At 52.3% G+C, this 15,473-nt stretch overlaps 1 protein-coding gene across 6 annotated transcripts in view; it reads left to right on the top strand.

Moving 5' to 3' along the window:
• Positions 1-12,177, top strand: part of SPECC1L (sperm antigen with calponin homology and coiled-coil domains 1 like) — a 140,468-nt gene extending 128,291 nt beyond the window's left edge. For all 6 annotated transcript variants that reach the window (XM_036276385.1, XM_036276383.1, XM_036276386.1 and 3 more), the window contains 3 exons: positions 6,523-6,639; positions 7,566-7,625; positions 9,618-12,177. In XM_036276385.1, coding sequence (XP_036132278.1) covers positions 6,523-6,639; positions 7,566-7,625; positions 9,618-9,707 — 267 coding nt within the window. In that variant the 3' untranslated portion in view covers positions 9,708-12,177. The remainder of the gene's footprint in view (positions 1-6,522; positions 6,640-7,565; positions 7,626-9,617) is intronic.
• The last annotated feature ends 3,296 nt before the right edge of the window (positions 12,178-15,473 follow it).

The following is a 15,473-nucleotide window of genomic DNA, read 5'->3' as shown; positions in this document are numbered from 1 at the left end:
AACTTCCCGGGCCTTCCGGGCCTTCCGCATTTAATAATCTCTACTGAGAATGGTGAAAACCATCTTGATGAGTTTTTTCCTCTTTTAGACATTATATTCACCATGCCACACAGAAAAAAGCACACCCTACCTGCCTCACTCTGATTCACAAACACCCTCCAAACCCTGCCCCACAGTCGGGTGCTGAGGCACTGTGAATAGTGGTTTGTTTGTAATTCACTCCTACCTCCTGAAGGCTAGGCTGTGGCCCCCAGTACATGCATTTCCAGTAATCACTCATGGGAAGGACCCTGCCTCTGCCTGTGTTTGGACCTGTGGACAAGCAATAAGGAAATTGGTGCGTGCATGTGTTAGCAGAGATGAATCATGGCTTTTGGCTTCTTGCCCTATGCCCATAAAAGTGGCATTTCCTTAAATAGATCAGAACTTTAATAACTATTTAAAGAACATGTTGTATTTGGGGGTGGGGAGTGTATCGTATGCCCCTTAACTTCAGACAAATTAAGACATTTTAAGATGTTTTGTGACTTTTAGTTTCTGTCATACCCCGTGCCTCAACTCTTAATGCATATAGAGGCACATTGAAGTGAGGCCACCTGAAGATCACAGACAGGAGGACTGCGTCGTATCTGAAGTCACAGGAGCAGGAGAAAACGCCCAGCTAGTTCCGCAGAGGGTATGAGGGTGTCCGGCAATTTCACAAGTCTAAGTTTTTATGAGAGTGAAAAGGACAGCAGATGGCCCTGTGAAAGGCCACTTTCGTCTGCCGTCAGATCACTCAGTCGACATTTCCTGGATGGAAAGATGTGCTCCTGTAGAGAGAGTGGGGCATAGTGCCTCGTCGGAGTCTGTACTCAACGCCTTTCTGAACTTTTGTTCTGGCACATATTATAACCCTCTTGTTGTTCGCCCTGATCCAGACGTCGATTTATCTTGTGCAGCAGGAAAGCCCTGCAGTGACCTGAAAACTAAATGCAAGATCCTAATTCATTAATTAGGAGCTTTCATCATCATTACTGTGTGTCTCTCTCTAGTTTAAAAAGAAAATTGTGCCCTGCCGGTGTGACTCAGTGGTTAAGCGTCAACCCGTGCACTAAGAGGTCGCTGGTTCGATTCCCAGTCAGGGCACATGCCCAGGTTGTGGGCCTGATCCCCAGTGGGGGGCATGCAGGAGGCAGCCAATTGATGTTCTCTCTCTCATCAATGTTTCTATCTCTTTTTCCCTTTCTCTCTCTTTCTAATCAATAAAGAAAAAACATTTTTTTTTTAAAGAACATTGTTTCCTTAGAGAACTTGGTACCATTGCCTAGGAATAGTGAACATAGTAAACAGTCCTTCCGTTAGTGGGCATGTTCCCCTCAAAACAGCAAGTTTTTGGCTTTTGGCTTTAAGAATAGTTTATTTTAAAGGGATCAGCTGGCCCTGCTCCAGAAGCTGTCAGTACAGGAGTCAGAATACTTGCAGGGCGGAAGACCCTGGACCCTGCAGCCCAGCCCCTTGGTTAATCTGCGGAGCATAAACTGGCCCTTCTGCCAGAAGAGAGATGTATTGGAAGATGTTTTACACTCAGTGCTTTTCCTCATGCCTTGAAAATGCCATTTTTGAAAATTGAAATTCCAACCTTATTTGTTATTGTTAATCCTCACCTGAGGATATTTCTCTTGATTTTTAGATAGAGTGGAAGGGAAGGGGGGAGGGAGGGAGAGAGAAACTTCAATGTGAAAGAGACACATTGATTGGTTGCCTCCCACATGACCCCTACTGGGGCCAGGGATTGAACCTGAGACCCTTTGGTCTGTGGGCTGATACTCTGACCACTGAACCACACCAGCCAGGGTGAAATTAACTTTGAGTAATAAACATACTGTGAAAAAAGAGTCTGTCTATGAAAGTTGTAAAACTATTACAGATCATTTAACTTCATGATATGGTGGCTTTTAAAAAAATTTGTGAGTGCTCTTCCTATAATAATTTGCCATCGCTCACCATGATTAATGGCAACCCAAATGTTAACTAAATTTAGGACATTTTTTAAGTCGTCTTGTCCTCTCAGAGACGCTAATGCTATTGACCATTTTAATTGTGTCTACCTTTGGCTTCTGGCTTTTCTCCTGCCTGTCTGGCCACCCACTGTGTCCCGTTGAAGGCTTGTCCTCATATCCAATCTGTCACCAAGTCAAATCTGCTTTAGCTCTGAAGTATCTCTGTAGCCTTCACTTTATTTCCCCACCATCGCCTGAGACCTTCCCCAGCAGCTCCTAAGACCTCCTGCCTTCAGTTCAACCACACTCTCCCTTGAAGCCTACTCTGAGTCCAGGTCCATTTTGGGTACACCTGTCAGACTGTCCTATAAGACTGCCCCTTTAGGAAAGCTGAGGCCTGATCCAGAGCTGGTACCAGGTGAGGACTCATTGAACAGGCGAATGAACCCTCCAATGATTAGTCCATCCCCAGTTCCTCCACCCCCAATCTCTGCTCCTTCTCTCCAGGAGAAGGTCTCCTTTACCACCAGTAGAAGAGCTGTAGGCACATTACTCTGTTTTTTTGTAGGCCTATGGAAGATGGAGCCACACTGGGAGGGCCCCACCTCTCCTGCCAGAAAGGCACACTCTGCCTCGTGACATTTGAGTCACTTTGAAACAAGTGACTGATTATAGAGCAAGTTTCCTACCTGTGTGTTTTGAATGAATACTTAGCAGTTGGGATTTTTGAGGTAGCTTGTTATCTGAGTTCCTCATTCAAACCTTACTCAGAGAGAAAGAAGGATACATACCATACCCCAAACATCATGTGGGTGCTCCGTGTTTTTATGTGAAAGCCCCAGTGAGTGGTGGAGGTTCACCAGTCACCTAAGCACAGCAAGGGCCAGGAGAATTGTAGCCATGCAGCCAAGAGCAGGGCCATCAGTGAGGAAAGAGCAGCCGGGGACATTCTCAGTGATTCTTTTGCCTCTTGGTGTCCCAGATGGGATTGGTGCTATCCGTTACAAAGTGTCGTTCTTTCTCTACAAGTGAACAAAACCATAAAAATCCCTCAAGTTTAGACAACCTTACAGTTTCATAGTGTTAGCAACTTGTCATCTTATATGGGCTGGGTTTGTATGTCCACTTTATGGGTGAGAAGCTTCTCCCTGCGGAGTGAGCGCCAGCAAAGTTCAGGGTCAGCACTGCTGACTTGGCCCTCGAGGGCAGGTAAAGCAGTCATGATTTACAGGGACCATGAAGCGACTGGCAGATTGAACTACCTGTACCTGTTGCCACCTTGCACAGAAAGCAGCAAAGGAAAAGTGTAGTCCCAGACCTTCTGTGGGGTCCAGGTGTGGAGCAGAGGAGTGAAGAGGGGAGATGGCGAGAAGCTGGTTCTGGTGGCATTCTGTGAATATGTCTGCCCCCCTCTGATCTCCATCACTATGTCTGCCCCTCTCTGATCTCCATCACTAAGGAAACCCAGTAAGGGCCCCAGGATCCCTGCTCTGCCCTGAAGCCCGCTTATGGTCTTGGGCTGCAGCTCCACAGGTGCATGGCAGTGCCTGGAGGACAGATGTGCAGGCAGGGGCCTGACTGGGCACTGGGCACTGGGCACAGCTTTGGGATGAGTGGTCTTCACTGAGCGGGAAGGGAGCTGGCTCCTGTTGTAACAGCCATTTCTCTGGCTATTTAATACAATTTTGTATTTTTTGTACATACATTTATTTCTGTTAATCCCATCGTATTAATGGGCTGTGATAGCTATGAAATTAAGAGCTCCAGAGAGAGCCAGGGGGACTTTTCTGTCTTCACTGTGCTTTTCAGTCTCATAGAGCCAGCTTTGTTGTTTGTACACCTCTATATCCTGTCTACGTAATTGTATAGTAGTTTGATTTTTCAGCCTTAAACATTAAAAACAAATAGTGGGATGAGGAGCAGAGGGTGCAGGCCTGCTCCTTAGACCGAGGCTTTTCCCCACTTCCTTTGAAGTACCTCAATTTCACAGCCTGGGTGATTCCCCCAGGGTCTCTCTGGACCGGGTGAGGGACTGCTCAGAGGTCTCACTTGGGCTTGGTGCTTGTTGACCTCGTTGTCTGCTGGGTAGGATTCCTGGTCTGGCTTCTCTCCAGCCTCCCTGAGGTAAGGCAGGTGGTCACCCTGGCCAGCCTGCCTGGGTTTGGGCTTGAGTTGTTTTGCTTTGGAAGTCTGGTTGTCAGGCTCTTAAAAGTGAACGCCCCCTACCCTGGAACTCAGGAGCTATTGTTTCCTCTTTCTTAAGTCGCTTAGGCACGTTTTGTAAATGAAATTGCTGCTCTGACTGAAGATTCCAGGTTTGGGGTTGGGTTTGTCTTGAGGAAGCTGGGGAAGGCCGGGGTTTCCACAGCTGGAGAGCTGGCGCACAGCGGTTTCCTCTCGTGCAGGAGCTTTGCCGTGAGGCAGGGTGAGGCCAGGCACGTAGGCGACTCTGCCAGAGACGCCTGCCTTTCAGGGAGCTGGAGAAGGGGCCGCAGGGGCAGGAAGTGGAGATTTGTTTTCCTCCAGAAGTGAATGTGACCTCTGGGGGCAAGGGCTGGGAGTCCTCAGCCACATATACTGCCACTGGCCTTGCACAGAGCTGGGACACATCATTAGGAGCTTCTTGCCCTGCAGTTCACGTGATGATGCCCAATATCCTTGGCTCTTTTATTAGGGGCCTTGGTCATGGGGATTAGGAAAGCATAGCCGGGCTTGGGACTTAGACCTGAATTTGAATAATCACCCAGATCAGCTACGTGACCTGGGCCCCTCTGAGCATCGGCCTCCTTCAAGAATTAAATGACATACTGCCTGGTAGGATGCTTGGGACAAGGGTTCCCATCCCTGTCCTCCCTGCTGCCAGCCCAGCACCTTGGACAGGTCACTTCCCTTCCCTGGTCCTAGTCTCCCAGGTGGAGCTGATGTCCCTGGCTGGCTGCTTCCTGAGATACAGCTGGGATGAAAGAGGCCAGCTTGCTGCGGCATTTATCAGCAGTAGCTGTCAAGCACTGGCTGTTGCACCTTCATAGGAGGCAGTTAATGTTCTTGTCCTCAGAGCAGAGGCCTCTTGGAGGGTGGCCTGGGGCCGTTGGGAGTGTAGCAGGGCTGTCTTCAAGACCAGGAGCATGAGCACTGCAGCACCGAGGTGGGCGACCTTCCTGGGCCCCATCACCTGGGTCACTGGACAGCTGGCAGGTGTGCTCTTAGGCGGCACATTTACTGCAAGCTCATTGCGACCTTTCCCTGTGGCTCTGGGCAGGTTTGCATCCTCCGTGCTGGAACCTGGTAACTTTCCTCATGGCAGTTTATGAACAGTGCCTCCCAGCATATCTGTGAGCTGGTGGCAGCAGAAAATCAGATTACTGGGGGGAAGGGACTTCTGGGATGATTGTCCATAGAGCTGTTGCCCTTCAGAAGGCTTGTATTTGAGTGTCCCCAGAGGGCACTATTTTGGGCACCTGTGATCAGGGGAGAGACATAACTTATTAAAAGTCTCCACCAAAGGGCCAGTCACCTGGCCTGGTTCCCATCCTCTCCACCTGCCCTTTGTCCATGAACCACAAGGTGCCCTGCTTGGTGTCAGGACCTAACAGTCTGTAAAAATGGGGCCCAGGGTCGCAAACTTGGTAAAAATCTATACAGATATGAATAGCATTATTAGTATTGTTCTGTGATCACTTGTTCCTGGGAGGAGCAAGAACCAGCACCCAGGAACTGGAGGTTTACCTTCAGTAATAAAATGTGGGTTTTCTCAGTCACCTAGGAAGCCAACTCTTGATGCAGTTGAAAGTGGCATGAAATCAACAGTGAGATATAAACAAGAAATGTTTGGGAAGTGCGCTCTTTTATTTTGTGGTATTTATATAAAGTGTGTGAATTTCCAAAATTTAATTGTGGAGTTTTATCTTCAAAAGGATTCTTACAAATAAGGATGAAGGATAAAGGCTGTCTACTAGCCGAATTTTATTATCATATAATCAAATGTTCTGAAGGTATGTTACTCTTTTAGTTGCAAATAATTTAATTTGAATATGGAGTAAGGTGCTTCTTAAAAGTCGAGGTGGTTCTTGGAGAAGCGCACGCAGTATTAATTGGCTTCTAGTGTCTTCTAATGCAAGATGGCTGCTGTAGTCTTTAGAATAGAGTCCCTAATCTTTGTAAACATTTGCCTAGAGTCCCTAATAGGGGAAGTCAGGCTGAATCGAAACTTAACTTGGTTAGACCTTTATTTCCTAGTGTCCTGCAATGCTGCAGAGCTGTGGGACATGTGCCCCAGGTTCCTCCAGGTGAGGGTAGGGTGGCTCAAATTTTTGTCACTGTGGTGGCAGCAATCTGCACATGGTGAATGGGAAGGTGTGGGGGAGTAGGTGAAAGGGCCAGGTCTTCGGACATGGCCTCCAGCCCACTGTGCTTGCTCCAGAGGCTCGCCCTGCCCAGGTTGAAGGCCATGTGGCATCTCAGACCTCCTGCACCCTCCTCAGCGTTTCCCTGAGAAGATCACAGTGTGTGTTGCTTATGTGTTTTTCTTCTTTTCCTTCAGAATATTGACATTACTAACTTCAGCAGCAGCTGGAATGACGGGCTGGCCTTCTGTGCTCTCCTGCATACGTACCTTCCAGCCCATATCCCGTATCAGGAACTGAACAGCCAAGATAAGGTAAGGCAGGCTACAAAACAGCCAGCCTCTGGCAGCCTCATCACAGGGGAGGCAGGGGTGAAAAATAGAGGCAGAGCCTTCCGTCGATGTGGACCATGCAGTTAGCATTCTGCATGCTGTCTCATGATGGCTCTGTTCGGCTTGATCTTATTCAGGGCCTAGAGTATATGCTGAGCCAGCTAGTCCCTGCCCCACCTTGTGTGGGAGGTTCGCCCAGTCCTGAATTCCTCAGGTATTGACATTCCCAGTGGGAGTGTCAGTCCTTCCTGGTGACAACATTTAAGATCAAGAGCTTCACCAGGGAGAGCTGCTCAAGGCATGGGCGGCATGGCAACACCAACCATTCCAGGCCAGGCTCCTGCCACCTCCAGGCCCAGGACTGGCTAAAAGCACAGTTCCATGCAGACCAGGCTGTGGTTTGAGGTGTTCCATTCAGGAAGCTGCTTTGGGACAGTTAGGGGGACAGCTCCTGCCCAGATGGGCACTGGGAGAGGACCCAGGCTCAAGCTCTCCTCTGGGCCCCTGCGCACCCCAACATCAGCCCCCTTGTGCCCTTTAGATAATTCTTGAAGGTTTCCACTGAGACGAAGCTCTCTTGACAGGCATTTTTTATTTTTATTAGCTTTTGGGGTTCAGATGGCTGAGGGCTAATGTGTTGGAAATGGCCCTTTTCTGTAGTGAAGAAGGAACAAGTGTTTGGGGATCATTCCACAGTGGCTATAAGTGTATCGGGCGGGGCCCTGTGAAGGGGCAGCAGGAGCACTGCTAGACCCTCGGTGTCCGTCGGGAGTTCTGAGGACTCTCCTGTAGTTTGCTTTGGTACCAAGTGCAGATGTGCCTCCGTCTTTCCCCAGCATCATGTATAGTCCAGGTCGCCTTTCTCCTGGCCTTGCTTGTCTGCTCCAGTCACACAGTTTCTTTTACAGCGAAGGAACTTCACCCTGGCCTTCCAGGCAGCTGAGAGTGTCGGCATTAAATCCACACTGGTAAGCCCTCGTCTGCCCTGCAGAAGCCCTGCCGGGCCCTCCTTTCTGTTAGGAAGCGTTCGCTTCGTATTGAGGTAGATGCCCTAGTGGTGTGGCAGCTTTATAACGAGGGCAGCGCAGGCCCTGTGCCTGCCGAGTCAGTGTCCTGTTGGGTGAGGATGCAGACAGGATTTCACCCCTGCCCCTTGGACACTTTATGCCTCACAGGAAGTGTCCCAAGGAGGTGCCCCGAGTTGGGTGGGGATGGAGGGGTGGTCTTGATTGCAGTCCCAGCCACATTGAGCCAGATTCTCCCTTAGAGTTGCTGTCTTCCTTAACTGAATGCTCGGGGTCAGAAGAAAAATGCTGGCAAATTTCTAAGTGTTGCTGTCAAAGGCGTGTTCTACAGTCTGGTGAACTTGCCAAACTAGAGGAGGAGGGCAGGTGCTGCTAAGTCTTGGAAGTGGCGTTCGGGGCTGGATAGTGGATCCCGCACTTCATGAGGGTCATGGGACTACCCCTCACAGTGCGAGGAATGAGTTAGAGAAAATCTGTGCGTTTCAGAGCCATGCTTAGGCCTCTGCCCAGCACCTGTAGCCGCTCAAGACGAATGTACTTCTGCCAGATTTTTGCCTCATCACCAGTTCTGACTCACTGGGAGTAAAGACTGCATCCACATGCAAAGCCAGTCCTTCCACACCTGGCACACTGTCATTCAATAAACTGTGTACGGAGGTGTTTATAGGGTCCGCTGTGCACAGCTTGGGGATTTCCACAGAGGGAAGAACCCACGGGGCCAGGTCAGGGATCTCAAACTCTCCCTTGGGTACTACCTCCCTACCCCAAGGGTACCCATCACCCTGACTTGTAAAAACAGAATAGCTTTGAATTAGTAGTCACACTGCAAGTGCTCATATACATTTCCATAAAGATACCTTCTGGATTCATAGAGACACTTGCTTTAGGGTAGCTTCTATTCATTTGTATAGAGAAAAAGAAAAGTGTTTGTTATTGAATATTTTTCATTATCTGGGCATTTTACACCGCATGTAAAGTTCTAATATACAGAAAGTGGGCGGGCCTTGGCTGGTTTGGCTCAGCGGTTAGAGCGTCGACCTGTGGTCCAGAGAGACCCGGGTCCAGTTCCTGCTAAGGGCATGTACCTCGGTTGCAGTTTTTGCCCGGCCCTGGTTGGTCGTGTGGGTGGCAACCACTCGATGTGTCCCTTTCACGTCGATGTTTCTCTCTGTCTCTTCCTCTCTCTCCCTCCCTCCCACCCTATCTGAACAAAAAATGGAAAAATGTCCTCGAGTGAGGATAAAAAAAAAAAGTGGGTGGTTCCCTACCCTAAAAATTGTTGGCAAGATTCTTATATTGAACAAACATGTTATCTTCTTTCTGTGCCACGTGACCAGTTGGCGGTCTGTCCGCCCTCACCCAGGGAGCCGCTCAGAGCAGGCACGGGAGGTGAGGCGGCAGCAAGCTCTCGGCCTGGGGCATAACACCAGGGTTTCCCACGCTCCTCCTCCTGCAGTTAGCACCTTGCAGATTACTGGGCTCTGCAGAATGCCCTCAGAGAACAGTGCCTTCGATGACTGGCGGGGATTACCATCTGAAGGGCGTTAGCATGTTAGGTTCCGGAGCCCTCCCAGGACTGACTGGCGTGAGACAGGCTCTCAGAAGTGATTGCAGGGAGGGTTTAGGATTTAAGTAGAGAGCAGGCGGGGAAGGAGGTCCCAGGGGAAGATGAAATCCTCTAGCTTTGGGGAGCTTTGGGCAGGGGTGGGCAGCTTGGGGACAACTCTGATGCCCAGGGAGTAGGTCCTTTTTGGGGCACTTGGTAGAAATGGAGCAGGCGTCTTGGCCAGGCCTTTGACATGTGTGATCGGGCCTAGACCAAAAGTCCTTCGCTCACTGCTCAGCTGCGAGAGCCCGTTTTGCTGTGGCAGGAGGCTGTTGAGACGGGCCAGGAGGTGACAGGAATTCTAACCAGGCCTCTTCCTTTTCTGCCAGGACATTAATGAAATGGTGCGAACTGAACGGCCTGATTGGCAAAACGTGATGCTGTATGTGACGGCAATCTACAAGTACTTCGAAACCTGAGCGTACCTGAAGGACCCTCCCCCGTTACCAAGTGACACCGACACCATTTGCTCTGCGCCCCGTAAAGCTTTCAGTAACTCTCTAGGCTGCTCCGAAGCGTGTGAGCCTTCAGCCCAGGGCCTCCGACTTGGGAGAACTCAGCCTCTGTGTTCCAGCAGGCTCCGACCAGGCTCCTCCCACATGACCTGTCTAGTCCGAGGTCAGTGTGGGCTCAGCACACATCACGCACACTGATTGCTGCTGGAGTTTTCCTTCTGAAGAGAATATTGAACTATGTTAGTGCTGCGGGGTATTTAAAATAAGGTTTATGAACAGCTAAACTTGGGAAAGGGGATTAAATTGTGTGGGCAGCTGACGGGTGAGTGACAGCTTCAGCCACAGCACTCCTGCCAGCTTGCCACGCGGGTCCTGTCACCGTGAGAACTGATCAGTGCCCAACAGGTTCCTGCGTCCCAGCATCAGGCTGGTGGACCTCCACCTTTTACGTGGGCTTGGTTTCAAAGCGTGTGTCACCCCAGCAGTGCACAGCAGGGCTGTCCCAGCCAACACGATACACGTGTTTTCAGACTGAGCTAACAGGATGAAGACTCACGTTCCCTGTCTGCTGCCACCGAGCAGTTCCTGCGGCTGGGCCTCTATTGATGGGAAGGACCCTGCGCTGCTCCGCCGGCCTGTCCTCCAGCCTAGAAGGGGCTTGGAAACCCATTCTGACTTAGGTTTCTGGACAAGAGAATTGATCATAAGGAATTCTCTAATTTAAAAACATTTTTTTTCTCATGAGCAATATTGAGGGAAAGTAGCTCCCGTTGTAGTAGCATCAAAGTTAAATTGTTTTAGTAAGCATAGAGATACAACACAAAATCTGGACATTAATATGGTGACAGCCGGAATGACTTGGAAGTAGCAAGAGAAAAAAAATAAACAACTTGAGGGAGCCCAGACAGTATAATTTAAAACCACTCTGAGTTGCCTACATGTAATCCTCCTGGATGGGAATTTAAGGAAGTGCCTTAACTCTCCTTGCAAAGGTGGCCACAACACAGAGGGTCTGGGAGGCCAGCTCAGCCCAGTGGTGCAGTTGGTCCCCTGCTGTGTAGCCCTCTCCATGTCCCAGGCAACAGGCAGCCCGCCACAACCCCTTCTGCACAGTTTGAACCAAAGCCTTACTCTACAAGGTGTTCTGTTGACGTGACTCTCAGACTGGGACTCGGCCCTTCTTGGGTATAGGGAGCCCGATCTCATGTGACCATGACGCAGAGCTGTTGGCTTGAATACAGCTGTGTTTAGCACCTGGAAAGGAGCATGAGGAGGAGCTGCCACCAGTGGAAGCAGGACCGCTGCCTCAGCCACAGATGCAAGGAGGGGACTCACAGAAGGCCGCCAGCCAGTGTGGGCCAAGGGTTCTGCATTCAAGCATGATGTTCTAGACTAGGAGTTTGACATGTCTGTAGCCTAGAAAACAATGGTTATTATGAAACAGGCTGTGTGTGTATGTGTGCAGCCTGCTGGCTGTGGTCACCAGGTGGCTGGTGAATGCCCTTCCACCCTGTCCAGACCTCCCAACTTGGCTGCTCTGGCTGCTGCCTCAATGGGAGGCTTTTTGTGAAATGCCCACTTCTGGCTAAGAAAAGAGAAGATGGTGAGCAGAGCCCCAGCCCCCAAGCACACGGGCAGACTTTGGTCGACACCTACCGATCCCTGTCCTGCTGGCCCAGGTTCTGTTGTTGGTTGCTCTGTTGACAGGTGCTGTCCGCTGAGGGGCAGTTCCAGTGAGAATGACCGTCCTGGCGTCTCCCCTCACTTGGTTCTTTGAGCCTCCCTTTTGCTCCCATTCGCCCTCCCAGAGGCACCTGTCTGGACCTGGTGTCTCTGATGTGCAGCCATGGTTTGTGTTTATTTATTTGTCAGGGGGGCTGTCTTGTCCTATGAAAAAGACTTTCTTGGGTCTGCAGTTCACACCTTTGCCCCTCCCTAGCCACATGTGCCACCCCTGGCAGGTAGTGCTGTCTAGGGCCTGCAGTGTCTTGGAGGAGAATAGCCACTGCCGACGGGCTTTGCCCTCATGGCTGGCATTGCCCAGATTGTGCCCTGGGGCTGGTGACAGGGCAGAGGGTGGCCAAGGGGAGGGATTGGTCCCAGGCACAGTCTGGGGACCCACCTGTCTCCCTGACAACAGAACGTGTGGGGGTACCTGGCCAGGCTGCCCACATTTGCATGTGGGTCCACAGGTGAGAAGATTCCAGAAGCGTGACTTTTTGCTTTTTCTAATAGGATCCTTGTAACACTTGGCTTCGTGGGATGATTCTGGATTGTCGCGCACACCTGAAGTGATACTCTGAGGTGCTCTGATTCAGTGGCACTTGATGCAGAGCTTCCAGAAGTCATTTTGCCTTGTTTCCTTTCGAGCATAAGCTTTACTGCAAAAGGGCCAGTGACGTTTCTGTTTCTCTCACCCATGGCCTTCTGCGGGTGATCGCTTTTTTATTTTGTTCTATTAAATATTATTGAATGTATTAAAATTGCTGAAACATATGTGGCTTGGGCTTTCCTAGTTCACAACCTCCTGCTGCCCTCTGACCTCACATGGATGGGACCCTGGTGCCTCCTGGGACGGGCTGTGACGAGGAGGCACTCAAAACCCCCTCTGTCCTTTCTGGCTCATGGGGAAGGACCTGCAGGGAGTCAGGACAGGTCTCACAGAGCGCACAGCTACGGCCTTGGCCAGATGCCTGGGTCTGAGGTGGGGTCTGGCCCAGGTGAGCTCGCCCAGCGGCTCTGTGACAGTTGCTGAGACCCCAGAAGCACTGAGCTGTCGTACAAGGAGGGAAGGCTGGTGTTTCCCAACTGCAGCCCAAACACGTGCTGTTCTGGGGAGGGGCAGTGCCTTAAGGGTTTAGGTTATTTTAGAAATGTATCTTCTTGGAGATAATTTTCAGAGTATATAAAATTATAGAGAACTCTAAAAAAGTCGATAATTATACCACTCAGCGGCAACCAGCCAGTCACGCCGTTTTCTCCTATGCGTCTTGTGTGGAATGATGATGAGTCCACGGGCGCAGCACATGTCACATGCAGAGGAGCCTAGGGCTGCCTCCTACTCTGACCTGGGGTGCCCTTCCTGGGCCTGCAACCCCCTCCTCAGGGTCAGGGGTCCATCCAGTAATTGACTCACTCCTGGAGGTCCAGAGCCACCACCTGATTTAAGGTGTGTCAACCGTGAGTGCTATCGAGTCACCCCCCAAATAGCGTTGACGGCTGTGGGCATCCTCTGTGGTCTGGCTTCCAGAGCACAGTGCTGAACCCTCCGCTTGCAGGACTGGGAGCGGAAAGGACGGCCTGCCTGTGGCTCCTGCTGCCCCACTCACCAGCCCGGGGCCTGGGACTGTCACCCAGACACTGAGCTGCTGTCCGCCCCTGCAGTGTCTGAAGGTCGTTCTGCCGTGTCAGCGAGAGGCTGCTGTGTGGCCCTGCATGGAGTGGACATTGATCGCCGTGGTAGAATGGTGACCACCTGGACCCCTGGGCGGGAGGGGCAGCACTGGCTGTCTTAGCTGATGCCCCTCAGGTAAGGGGGGTGCCCTCCCCAAAACATCCCTCCTGCCTGTCATGCCAGCTGCCTCCAGAGCAGACTGTGAGGGGTTCCTTTTGTAGTGTGACGTGACCCCTTAAACCTTGACTTAGGGAAGGTTCTAGAACATTTTGGGACCATGGCTTTGATGGGTAAAAGCAGGAAAACATCCCTAGGGGAGAAGAGAGCTCCAGAAAGGATCCATGTCCTCTGTCCGTAGCGTCTCAGGACTGGGGTCCCGCCTGTGTCGGAAGCACATGGTAACCAGCTCTGAGTCCATCCTCATAGGGCTGCACTTCCCACAGCCTCGGGTTGGGCTGGGTCTGTCTGAGGCTGTCCCTGAAGTGGAGGACGGACAGACATCGGGTCTTGTGCTTGCAGGCACTGTGCTCTGCGTTGGATAGAGGGGTGGATTCTATTTGGGGCCCCAGTATACTGGAATGCTCTGGCCTGATTCTGATCCCAGCTGTTCAGGACTGGCTGGGCGGAAGCTGTGCAGGGGGCAGGGTGGGGGTCAGGAGGGCAGAGCCCTGCTCCTAGTGAGCACTTGGGGGAGCAGGCTGGATGTGGGGGAAGGGCCTGGCGCTGACGGGCTGGGGGGCGGATCAGAGGGCTGGAGAGAGATGGCACAACCTGAAGTCTGCCACCCAATCTGTGCCAGGCGTCCCTGGGCAAGGGAAGGCAGCAGGAGCCCTTGGAGGATGTCTCCAGAGTCGAGAGAGTGTGTGTGTGTGTGTGTGAGAGAGAGAGAGAGAGAGAGAGAGAGAGAGAGAGTGAGTGTCTGGGTTCTGAGGCCGGTGTGCAGTCCCAGGAGGAAATGGCATGGGAAGGGCAGGCCAGGGAAGAGCTCAGGACAGGCACATCACATCACCAGCACCCATCCGGCAGGAAACAGGTTGCTCTGAGCAGGAAGCCGGGACACCCAAGTTGTCATCTCCCCCCACCCCAGGTCTGCCACCAACACTTGTGACAGGTTGGGGCTGTTCCCACCTCTGTTGCATGGTGATCCCAAGAAGGGGGTCCCCTCCTGGACTCTGCTACCAGGCACCTGTTCTCTGTGAGCGGGGTAGGGGTGCAGGGAGGGTGAGGAGGGGCGGGCTGCTGAGAGCAGTGTCTGGGCTCCTGGCTTAGGGCCATTCTTCGGGTGTTGAGTGACAAGCCCTAGTATGCACAGGGCTGCTTCTGCCCACCATGTCGCCCAGGACTAGCCCATGCCTCCCTGGGCCTCAGTTTCCACATCTACACAGATGCACCCAGATCAGCTCAGAGGCACGGAGTTCCTAGGGGGGGTGGTTTGACCCCCACAGAAGCCAATATGGACTAAAGCATGCTCCTTGGGACTGGGCTGGAGGATGGGGTTGCTCCTGGGGCTGCGAGCAGCTGGGGAGCTTCCTCGGGATGATTCTGCCTTCTTGGGGCTGCCTTAGTCTGGACGTAACCTGGAGCCCTTGTGAGGTCCCCCCGACAGACACTTGACTCAATTCCGGAGCCCCAGGAAGTGTTCAGTGCCCCTCCCCTTTGGAGAAGAGGTGAGTGAGGACGTCAGGGTGGCCTGCTTGGTTCCCAGGGAATTGGCCCCAGCACCTACTGGTGCTTTGTCCTGGGTCTGGCATTTCTTTCTCCCTGATGTGGCCCAGCTGGCCCCACAGCAAACAATCAGGGGCCAGAGGCCACCCAGGTGCATCCTGAACAGAAACAAAGAGCCCGCAGGGTGGGGAGGGGATGGGGAGTCTGAGAACGGAATTCTGGAGCAAGAGAGCCCAGCTGGCCCAAGGAGCCTGGGCCTGGACGAAAGGAAGGGCGGGTGCCCACAGCCCTCAGAGCCTGGCCTGGGGCTGGGCAGGGAAACCAAGGCCCAGAGGTAGAAGACGGGTCCTGGCAGGACATCCCTGAGCCCTCTGAGGAGCAGCAGTCCTGTGCCCCCCACCTTTAGAGCTCCCTTGAGCCTGGAAGGCTGGCCCAGGTGAAGACCCCTGCACAGGGGCCTCCTCAGACTCTCATGACCGGGGGGTGGAGGGGCACAGGCCTGGCGAGAGCACAGCAAGGCCAAGACCAAGGAAGCGGCAAGGCTCCTGGTGCCAGGGTGCAGGCCTCCCGAGCTGTGGGGAGCACAGCAGCAGAGGGCCCGTGGCCTGCAGTGGTCAGCAGTCATCCCAGTGTCCGCTTCCTGTCATCGCTGAGCTGGAGTCCCGGCATGT

This window comes from Molossus molossus, unplaced genomic scaffold, assembly GCF_014108415.1.
Source record: "Molossus molossus isolate mMolMol1 unplaced genomic scaffold, mMolMol1.p scaffold_m16_p_22, whole genome shotgun sequence".
In the NCBI taxonomy this organism is placed as follows: domain Eukaryota; kingdom Metazoa; phylum Chordata; class Mammalia; order Chiroptera; family Molossidae; genus Molossus; species Molossus molossus.
This window is presented reverse-complemented; position numbering and strand designations above follow the sequence as displayed.